Genomic DNA, 11379 nt, shown 5'->3' with positions numbered 1-11379 from the left:
AATTTATTGAGCATCCCGAGTTTGACAAGGCTAAGAGGAGAGCCATTCGTCGCATGCGTGGTCTCCGAGCCCATGGACAGCTATGTTGTTGTTGTTGTTGTAGTAGCAGTGTGTGGTACACTGTGGCGGCAGCCCTTGCCGATGAAGGAATTCATCGGGTCAATCCGGTACATACAACCGGCTGCCATGGGATTGATGGACAGCTATCACATTTAATTGTGGACGATGTTACAAATGTCATCCGTGGCGAAAGGTCATCCAAGGCGTTAGGAGTTATGGTATAGTGCGGTGGTGGGTGTGCGGTACACCCATATCATAACCGACGGAATCTCTACCTTACAAATGTCCTCAGCCTGTCTAGAAGTTGGAGACAGTGATCTCACTACTAAGGCCTGGAAAGGACCCGAGCAAAAGAGAGTCTTAAAGATCGATCTCCCTTCTCTTGAGGGACCACTCCTCCCGAGCCTCATTGGAGAATTTCAATTCGTCGATCTTCAGTATAGATTTCGAAAACTGTCCAACAACTTCTTTGCATGCCATCACCGCACACATTTGCTGTGGCTTCAATCAGCCCAAGCTATGTTATAGGACGGTCCTCGTTGCACTATTCAGATGTCAGAGTGCCGTCTCCTCAGTTCTCGCGTGGACAACCTCCATTAGGAGACAAGAAGATTCTACCTACATATAACTATATGCCGTCTAAGCAATAAATTCATAGCCGTTTTCGCAGGGTCATCCGATAAAAAAAACTTTTGGGCAGGTATCTACCGTCCAGAAGACTCAAGGTGGTTCTTCATGATCTAAAGCGAGCGTTTCAAGAGAGAATATCTAGATCAAACGACATATCAAGCGGGTCTGGACAACATTCATGCAGACCGGGGGAATATTGTTCATGTTTAACGACCAATACCCATGGCACCTGAAGATATTGACATCTCTCGGCAAACCGAGTAGTTCCGGCTTCAGCCGCCTCAACTCCTACAGAGCAAGTATTGATGCCAAGGTGTAGGATGAGACCCACTCAACACAATCCCAGATCGCTTTGGACACATCTGGATACTCAATAGAATCAAACAGACGAAAGATAAAACACAATACACTGCTACAACAACAACCAAGCACGGGATAGCTATGAGCACCACACGTGTTGGAACTCTCAGTCAAGATTCCTGCGGTGTTTAGTACGATCATGGCTTCAGGCCATGATTTCATCTCCGATTGGTTAAGTAACTTCTCTATTGATCTTGCCGCTGCAAGAGATTGAAATATAACTTTCACCAAAATAATCAGCCATGATCCCAAACACCAACTTATAATTGGCCAGTTGAGCAACACATAATGGATTGTGTGTTAAATGTCTACATTGTTGATCTGGACGCTTAGTTCTCTGCAAGAAATTTGAAGACCACCACCTACTATACAATTGGCCGATAACACCACACCTTGATGACAAAATATGAGTTTTGTGTCCCGTTTGTAATCAGAGACTGCACAACACATATTTAACACTTTCCAGCCAATTGTCCTATGCTAGTTTTATACTGAGACTTACCTTACATGTCCCTAGAGGCAAACCCAGAAAAGCCAGTTGTCCTAGAATGTGTAAGGTAGGTTCGTAGTCTCACAAGCTTTTCAACTCTACAATTCAACCTACAAGCAGATCACGCACTCCAACAAAATTCCGGCAAGTGCGTAGTTTGGCAAATAATTGCAAACGAGACACTTACTGGAAATTCTCGAAAAACATCCTTACGACAGAGATAAGAGGGATATCTAGGAACACACACTATGAAAGTACCGATAGGACAGTTCCCATCTTAACTTCTACATATTTTGTATGGCATTGTGACCATCCATTATGGTCATGTGGGAACAATTGCACCATCCAACCACGATTGATGGGGACGATTATACAAACATGAATTCAATTCCCCATGTGTAGTAGTTTAGACTTTGCCAGGCAGGTCATATGCTGACAATGCTCTCAAGGTAAACAATAGAAATGGATGCCCTAACGTCTTTCAAACCCCATCGATCATCACTTCAATAATTCGCAGGACACTTTAAAGGTCCATATAGAACATTCGTGTCAAAACATACATTAACAATGGAAACTAAACTCATTTCCTTCTATTCGTTGAATTCAAATGCCCAAGTTATAGTTCTCTATACTACAACAGTTGAGTAGGGAAAGCTAAAAACAAAATAGTCAACTGTTCCATTCAAAAAATTTGTTAAAGTTCCACTAAATCAGCTTAAAAAAATTTGCGCCAAAATAACAAGTCCCCTCTTGCTCATTTTTGTCCCAACACATTCTGAATCTTCGGATTTTGTTCATTCATTACCAACAAATGACCAAATTACCGTACAAAACATTCAACATAGTCGCGTACGCAAAAGTACAGTCAATAATAAATAAAGACATAACAATACACACAGCAAACACAACGACGACGTTGGCGCAGGCAGAGAAGCATTAGCACTGTGTCGCTGCCTGTGTGAATGTTGTAAGAATGCGACGAGAATTCAAAAAAAAAAAAATAACAAAGGCAAACGATGTTACTGCTTTCCAACAAAACAGTTGACGCTGGCGTCTACAAAGGCTTCGAGAAATATGAAACGATTTGTAAAGAAAAATATTTTTTTCCACTTACCATAGCAGGCCAAGGTGCAAAACCCTTCATTTTAGCCCTAAAATGTGAAAAATTAATATTAGTCTTTAAAATAGATATTTGTGTAACTAAGAAAATAACGAAAATTTCAATATTGCCGATTGTCTAAAAATGCGCGGGATTTTTCCATCGTCCCCGTATCAATTTAGCAGAAACGTTGGCAGCGTTACCTGCGCAGCAACAAAAATTAAACCAAATTGAAAAAAAAAATTTACGAAGACAAAGCAAACGAGCCTTAAAACACAATCCCATCGAATACTACTGTATATTGTACATCTTTTACTTTTAACAAAGTACCGTCGAACATTTAATATATATATTTTTAATTTACTTTACATTGAGGTTATGTTTAAGCGCCATTTTTCCTCTTCTCTGCCCCAAAATAAAAAAAATAACCATCCATGTATGGGAGAGTTGCCCGCATATTGCCGTAACTGCTAAGGCAGTTTTCACATTCATTGAAATTTTCCTAATTTTCTGCACCGAAGTCGATTTTCTTCACAAAAGCTTTTCTTACCAAACTAGATCTTTGGGTTTGTAACACAGAATCTCCATGGGCTCAGCGCCACCAACACTTCCTCCACCACCAGGCAATGATTGTTTTTTCGTCTTCGACATTATGTTATCAATACGAAATTGGAATTTTATTTTGTTGTTTGCCGCAATTTTTTTTCCTTCGTTTTATTTTTGTTCCACTTATCCACACTGTCTTCACTTGCTCAGTCGACGACTCAAGGTACGGCGGCGGGGTACACGAAACGATGATTTTGATTGATTCTTTTTGTCGCTTACGCGTATCTATTTTGCATCCAATATATGCAATCACAAAAGTCATATGATTAAAATTCGAGATTTTCTTAAAAACAAATTGAGTTTTGTTCTATATATTTTTAAACGAAATGGAAAATTCTTATTTTCTCTGCGCTTCTTATTTCTTAATCTGCTGCTGCTGCTGTTGCCACCGTTCCAATAGATATGAAGTTGGCTGCAGTTGTTTGTGACGTTTTGTTTTTCTCGTCTTTTATACAGAGTTGCATTATTGTGTCCAAATGAGTTGTGACATTAAGGTGGGTATGACAATTTGGCCATGGCTTCGTAATGCTATGTCTACATTGATTCATTTTGCTTAAAGGTGCCATCACACTCCATGTTCTTGTCTTTTGACATGCCAAATTTTTCTATTGTTAATGTTGCACACATGGTGTGATACGAATAAAAATAGCACATGAAAATCACTTTTCAATATAGCACTGTTATTTTTTCGATTAGAAATAAAGAAATATGCTGTTTTTGTTTTGAGTTTAATGAAAGCAATCCTAAATTAAATTGTTTTCACAACTTTAACAATTCGTATCCATAAAAATCAGCTTTTGCTCACAATTTCGGGTTATGTCATATAATATATTATGTCATACAAAAATAACATAGTAGTGTGATTGCAAAAATGTACTTCGCGAGAAAAAATATGTAAATTAGCAAGGCGGAGTTAATAAGGTGGTCTCATGCGAGCAGCTGTTAACAGCCTGCCAGATTTGACAGTTATCGTCTTTTTTTCATATTCTCTGCTCATGTACGCACACGTATACACGCATGCACACACAAGTCTTTGTGCGTGTTGGCAAAACGTCGATCAGTTTGATGACAAGAAGGCGAATTGCACCATATGATTTATGCTTGTTGTGCAAATGAGACCACATTTAATTGTTTTGCCATGGTAAAATGGCAATTTTGACACACGATGAAATACCAATGATACATAAAAAGTGGCATGTCATGCGACAAGAACATGTAGTGTGAAAGAGCCTTAAGTCGTTTTTAAAAACACCTCAACCCTTCACCCAGGATTCACAGTGAATCCTGACCTCAACCGTTCACGCAGGATTTTCTAATAGAAGGTTATAAGACGGATTTAAGATGATACATTTTTATTTGCATTCTCTTTACTGTTATCTTCTTTCTCGCATATTCTCTGCTCATGTACGAACACGTATACACACACGTACACAAATTTGTTGTGTGTATGTTGGCAAAACGTCGATTAGCTCGATGTCAAGATGGCGGATTGCACCATATGATTTATGGTTGTTATACAACTGAGACCACCTTTAATTATTTCGCCATGAGAAGGTTGGATCACTTGTGAAAACATTAGGTGGATAGGCCCAAGCTATATTCATTTACAGGTAGTGGCAGTTGCCCAACAACAAAATATTGAGTGCCCTATCTGCCAAAATCAGTGATAAGTGCAACTCTGATTTTGTGTATATTACTAGTTCGCGCCATTTTTCGTTGTTTCTGTGTGGCATGGTTCTTAACTATAATACACACGCAACCATAGCTCGTTGACAGACAATGTACTTCGCGAGAAAAAATTTACTCAGCTGTTTACTGTCCACTACCTGGTAGTTATATCAAGCTATAAAGGGTTCAAACAAGCCTTGTTCAATGAACATACGTTTTATGGGCTCTGACCTTGTCTAACCAAATAAAAACCTCACCTAATGCAATTTCTGCTAGGATTCACTGAATAAGGTTAAGCCAAGCGATCAGCCGACATAAATTTATAATTTTTTTTGGCAGTATTTGGCATTGAGGATGTCAACTTGTTCTCTTTTTACATTCATTCTTTGTTTGCGTTTTCTCCTATTTGATGGCATTTTCAATCGGAACATTTAACATCCTTCATGGGGCCTAGCCATTTTATGTTTTTGCATACACTCTCAAAATAAAAATATTATCTAATAAAATATTTCGATAAAAATCTGTTGAAAAAGACAAAGATAATTTTTACCAGACTTTGGGATATAATCTCCTAACGGTATGTAGATAAATATGTTTTATAAAGGGTGATTTTTTAAGAGCTATAGGGAAGTTTTTCAAAAAAAAAAAAATCATATAAAATTCAGAAAAATGCATGAAATCTTGATTTGAATCTTTGAAGAAGTACGGTCCAATGATGCCACCAGCCCATAAACCACACCAAACTGCGACTTTTTCTGGATGCATTGTTAGCTCTTGCAATGCTTCTGGCTGATCGTCGCTCCAAAATCGACAATTCTGCTTATATACGTACCCACTGAGCCAAAAATGAGCTTCGTCGCTGAACACGATTTTTCGATAAAAAAGTGGATCGCATTTTGATAATAAAATTCAATAAATTGCAAGCGTTGTTCATTTGTAAGACGCTTCGTGGTTAAATTACAGACCAAACTGAAGGTGTTTGACAGTGAAACAAAACACGAAACGTGCGTGAGCTGTTTGAACCAGTGTTGCCAAGAGGATAATAGCTAAAAAATCACCCTTTACTACTTTATTAACTAACACAAATTTTAAAGATGTACAAAAACAATGTCTATATGTTTTTACGACAGATAATCAAAAGAATTCGAAGCGGACGCGTATACATATTTTGAAACATGGCCATAAAAGTCCAAAATAGTCAAAAGCAAAAATAAAATTTTTTTAATTGGTGTCTGCCACGATGACGATGTGAATCAGCTGATTGCAAATCAATGGGATTTATGAGTTAAAGGCGGTATGGCTATTTGTGCAAATTTTGTGATTTTTTAATAAAATAACCGGGCTCACTTTTAGGGATGCAAACTAAATAAAACACACCCAACATCCGACCCTACATCGGTTTATCAAAATAGGAAATATTTTAATGTATAAAATTGCATGCTTATTATATCCCAGTTGCTTGTGATAAGAATAAATGCATTTTTCCTTAGTTTAATAATTGTTAAACAAATAAGTTTGATAGTAACTTTAACAGATTGTCACAAAACCGAAGCAATAAAAATTTTTTTTCGGCACAAAGACTAAAACGGCATAGGGTTAGATCTGGCAAAATATCGATAGTACTATCGATATTTAATTTTTTGGCAAAATATCGATTGTTTTTTTCTATCGATATTTTGACATATTGTAGTTCCGTCATTGGCATAGGGTTAGAGCTGGCAAAATATCGATAAAAAGTCATAGCCTACTTAAGAATAAAATGTACAATTTCATGTATTGGAGTTTAAAGTAAATTATGCAACAGGCAATGCCAAATATGTTAAGAAATACTTTGGTAATTGAGGTGTCACCACACACTATTGTGAAGATTTATTTATTCTTGTCTGTAAAACTTTCTTGATTATAAACATTTTTTTTTGGAAAAACTTTTAATTTAATTTTAAATTTTTTGACATTTGATCACATGCTTTAAATGACTCATTTTTGTGGCAAACGAGTCATTTTGCCCTTATAAATTGTAAAGGAAAAACGAGTTGTTTTCAGAGCATAATAGGGTGAAAACGAGACGTTTGCTCAAATATTTTTGGTCTGAACATTAGTATTAGAATACGAAATGCTAAAGTGGGTTAATTCTACAATAGTAGTTTAACAACTATTGTGTACTTTAACGTTCCCACTGCACGCTCTTCAAAAGGCTAGGACTCGTTAGATGGCGTGGGGTTCTTGTGTTCTTAAGTCCTGTGTAGACTAAAACAATAAATCGAACGTGCAAAGGTTTAGTATGTACTAAGCATTTTCAAGCACTTTTCATACTCCTCCACAGTCGCGGCTAAATTATTTAAAGGTTGTCTCATTTGGTGAAATCGCCATCTTGTCATCGATCTGATTTACATAGACGACCTTGTTGTCAACACATTTGTGTACGTGCGTAGAAGTGTATGCATATGAACAGAAAGTGTGTGCACATGAGCAGAAAATATGCGAGAAAGAAGATAACAACGAAGAAAGTGCAATCAAAAATTGAACATCTTAAACCGCTATTCGCGTGAGACAACCTTTAAATAGTGCAGCTATGCTCTACAGTATAGTACTAGAATACTAGGTCTGTTCGCGAACTTTTCCAGTAAAAATTTGCAGGGTAAAGGTGCCATCACACTACATATTATTGTCTTATGAAATATAAAATTTTAATATTGTAAGAGTTGCACACATAGTGTGATACGATCTTGTGACCCATTGTGATTGCTCATGAACTATTTCTCTTCTCTCAGGAGTTAGACCTGCCTGGAAGACAGGCTTCAACGCACTTTCTCGTAACACTTTGCGGCTTCAATGAAGGCCTTGTATTTATCTGGGTTAATGCGTCTGAGTTCATCTAATGCCTGAAAGAAAAAAGAACCAAGTATCCTATTTCTACTTTGGGGTAGTGCAGGGCATTGACATACGAAATGAAAACTATCCTCTAGAGCATCTATATCATGATACCAGCGGCAGATATCATAATTTTTAATGCCTATGCGAGACAAATGTCTACTTAGCTTTTGTGCTCAGTTATGATTCAAATGACCGCACTTAAATGCATCTTCTCCATTGACAATAGAGCGTCTATGTTCAGCTTCGAATGTTCATCCCACATCAGCTTTGTTTGCTCACAACCTACGTTTGCATTCCAGCGATTCAATAGTTTCTTTGTAGCGCTCTTTGAGACCCCCAACACAAGGGGGAGATTTACTCCAGACTTAGTGAATACATCGGCTTTCTCATTTCCCTCTATGTCCTTGTGCCCCGGCACCCAGCATGGAGTCAATGCATGGCATTCCTGTAGATGCGTCAGTAATTCCCGACAGCGGCCCAGGATCTTGGATCCCACACACGTATCATTTAACGCCTTCAATGTTGCTTGACTGTCGCTGAAGATATGAATTTCTGATCGCTTGATATACATAGATAACACAAGTTCCGCCGCTACAGCCATCGCATACACCTCCGCTTGAAAGATGCTGGAATGATCACCCATGCGCAAGGAGACATTGATATCGAGTTCGCCAAAATAGATACCATACCCTGTTCCATTTTCCATCTTCGATCCATCTGTAAAAATTTTAATGCCTGAAAACCTAACCCACCCTTTCTGCCACTCCGCCAGGGTAGGTAACTTTATCCGCAGTCCTTTATCCACCACATTCATTCCCATCTGGAAGTCTGTCTGCGAGACCGCCAAGGTATTATCCAATATTCGTCAATATCTCGCCCGTGATCAGTGAATCAAGTCAAGCTGCGACAATCTAAGAAGAGTCCTCTCCGCTACCTTCCCTGTCCATAGGATGAATTCCCAACGTAACCTCCAATGATCCAGTCGCAGTGGTTACCAAAGCCCCAGGCTCAAATCTTAGCGCGACTCTAGTCACCCTGTTAAGGTTTCGGGTATCCGAAAACCGTATCCAAAAACTTCCCAAGTAGCATTGCAGCCAAGTGCACCATCCAAAACTGTTTCCAAAAACTTTCCGGTGGCGAGAATCATCTGCGTACGCACATATTAACACCCAACTTTTCCAGTTTTTTTAAGAAGAATGTCCATCACGAGGATCTAGAGTAGAGGTGATATCACCCCTCCCTGAGGTGTTTCCCTAGTGACATTCACACCCATTGTCTCAGCACCCATAGTAGCCGATATCGCCCTGCCCCATAGCATATTCATTATCCAAGCGATCACACTGTTCCCCAGACCCTCACCCCTAAGTGCCGCATTTATGGCAGAGGAGCTTATGTTGTTAAAGGCCCCTTTAATATCCAGAAAGCCGCCAAGGTATACTCCTTATAATCGATAGGTCTCTCAAGAGGATGTACTACACCATTCAACGCCGAGTAAACGGATCTGCCCCTAATAGGCTATTACTGAAAAGAAGCAAGAAGGAGGTCAGTATAGCTATAAGTATCATAACGGGACACATAGGACTTCGAGCTCACTTAGGTAAAATCGCAGCAAGTGTAGGGCATGATAGCATGTGAAGGGCATGCGGGGAAGATGGTGAGGAGTTCGAGCATTTCCTTTGTCATTACCCGGCTTTCGCGTCTAACAGATACCGGCACTTAGATGGAGACACAATACCAGTTATGAACCATCTTAGGGGAGTGGTATTGAAAACAAATAAGGATTTTGTAAGTAGCACGGAATTCCTAACTGAAAATTTTCTTTTTAGAGGTTACTTTAAAATTTTTAGAGTGGCATGGGGCGGATTAATATCTGCACCCTCTTTTCCTTCTAACCTAGCATGAGAAATAAGACGTCCCCAACTTCCTTCTGATATGAAGGTCCAAAATCCTCTCAAGCGTCTTGACAAGGACAGAGGAGAGACTTATCGGTCTAAAGTCCTTCGCCGAACTGTGTTGCAGTTTTCCTGCCTTTTGTAAAAAAACCACCTTAACTTTCCTCCAAGATTTGGGAACATAGGCAAATCTCCACACAGAAGGTCGAAGGCATCCTGCAGCATTTTTGGATAAATTACGTCCGGCCCAGGGGACCTAAATGGCCCAAATGTGTGTAGCGCCCAATGGACCCTTTCCCGAGTCACCAGTATGTCGGCAACGTCATCCACGACCGTATATCCCATCGATGAATTTCAATGTTCAGTGAGGTTGCAATCCGGAAAATGTGTGCCGCGGAGAGAAAGACCATTCACCATTGGCCGCTGTAAGTTCCCCATGTACGCACTGTCCTTCGCCATCAGCTTTCGCGCAATCTAGAAGTATCTTTTATATTAGATATCTCCTCAATCAATCTTATAAAATCCTCTCGTTTGGATTTCCTTAGTTCCTTCTTGAAGGTCCTGAGCTTTTCCTTATATAAGTTCCACAGTGCGATATTACCACTACGCCTTGCTGCATTAAATGCCCATCTAGCATGTTTTCTAAGTATCTTGAGCTTACTGTTCCACCATATACTTATACTTCTTCTTCTGTGACCTCAGTGGACAGGCTGACACGAAGGCCGTCGTCAGCCGTTCCTCCAAGTTCTGCAGCACGTAATCAGTATCATCTAAACAACAAATTTCAACAGGATAATTACTTGTGTTTCCGCTAACAGATGCCTTAAAATCGTCCCTCGTCCTCCTGGGGATGATCCAAAAAACTTTATGATCCGAAAAACTTACTTCCGCAGGCACAGCCCAATATGAGATAGCAAATCCCTGCATATTACCTATAGTGAGATCTAAGACCTCCCTTCTGTTAAAAATCTCAAAAGTTGCGTCAGCCCCTCTGTTGTATAGCGTAACCGTTCTCCAAAATAAATTCAAGGACGCTCTCCACCCTTAGGTTCGTGTCTGTACTCCCCCTAAGGTCTTGATGAGCATTAGCGTCGCATCCCAATAGTAAATCCAGTATCGAATGAGCTCCCTAAACACCATGGGAAGAGGAGCCTGCCCATCATTATGCGAGAAGTAAGCCGATGAAAGATCCCTACCCTCATGCGACAGGGAAACTACAATTTGGTCCCTATTACAGAACTGGTTCAAAATAAAACAATTTAGGTTCTTTCTACCCATAATACGGCCATATATTTCATATTATCTTTCTTAAAGATGACATAATAGTTGTTGTCCTCGAACCCCATGGTTTCGACTCCGTTGACCCATGGTTCCTGGTTCTATTTCGTTCCTATTTAAATGGAGGATAAGATTATTTGTGGCCACTACAGAATGGTGGAGATTACTCTGAATCACATTAATTATCCGGTACTTACAGTGGTCATACCTCTATCCTGTATATGATAATCTGGACTGTATATGATAATGACAACATTGGCGCATGATTTTGCAACGTAATTTTTTCTATCAGTGTGAATGAAAGCAACCCCAAATTAAATGGTTTTCACAACTTTAACAATTTGTAGCCATGAAAAATTAGCTTTTGCTCATATTTTCAGGTTATGTCATACAGAGATAACATACTAGTGCGATAGCAAAAA

At 39.3% G+C, this 11379-nt stretch overlaps 1 protein-coding gene across 4 annotated transcripts in view; it reads right to left on the bottom strand.

Moving 5' to 3' along the window:
- Positions 1–3639, bottom strand: part of LOC106084722 (cytokine-like nuclear factor N-PAC) — a 62793-nt gene extending 59154 nt beyond the window's left edge. For all 4 annotated transcript variants that reach the window (XM_013248615.2, XM_013248613.2, XM_013248616.2 and 1 more), the window contains exons 1-2: positions 3190–3639; positions 2655–2691 (exon numbers count right to left, since the gene is read on the bottom strand). In XM_013248615.2, the coding sequence (XP_013104069.1) occupies positions 2655–2691; positions 3190–3290 (138 nt within the window). In that variant the 5' untranslated portion in view covers positions 3291–3639. The remainder of the gene's footprint in view (positions 1–2654; positions 2692–3189) is intronic.
- Positions 3640–11379: the final 7740 nt, after the last annotated feature.

The sequence above is a fragment of the Stomoxys calcitrans genome, chromosome 3 (genome assembly GCF_963082655.1).
Source record: "Stomoxys calcitrans chromosome 3, idStoCalc2.1, whole genome shotgun sequence".
NCBI lineage: Eukaryota > Metazoa > Arthropoda > Insecta > Diptera > Muscidae > Stomoxys > Stomoxys calcitrans.
Note: the sequence above shows the minus strand (reverse complement) of the source record. Positions and strands in the feature narration are given on the sequence as shown.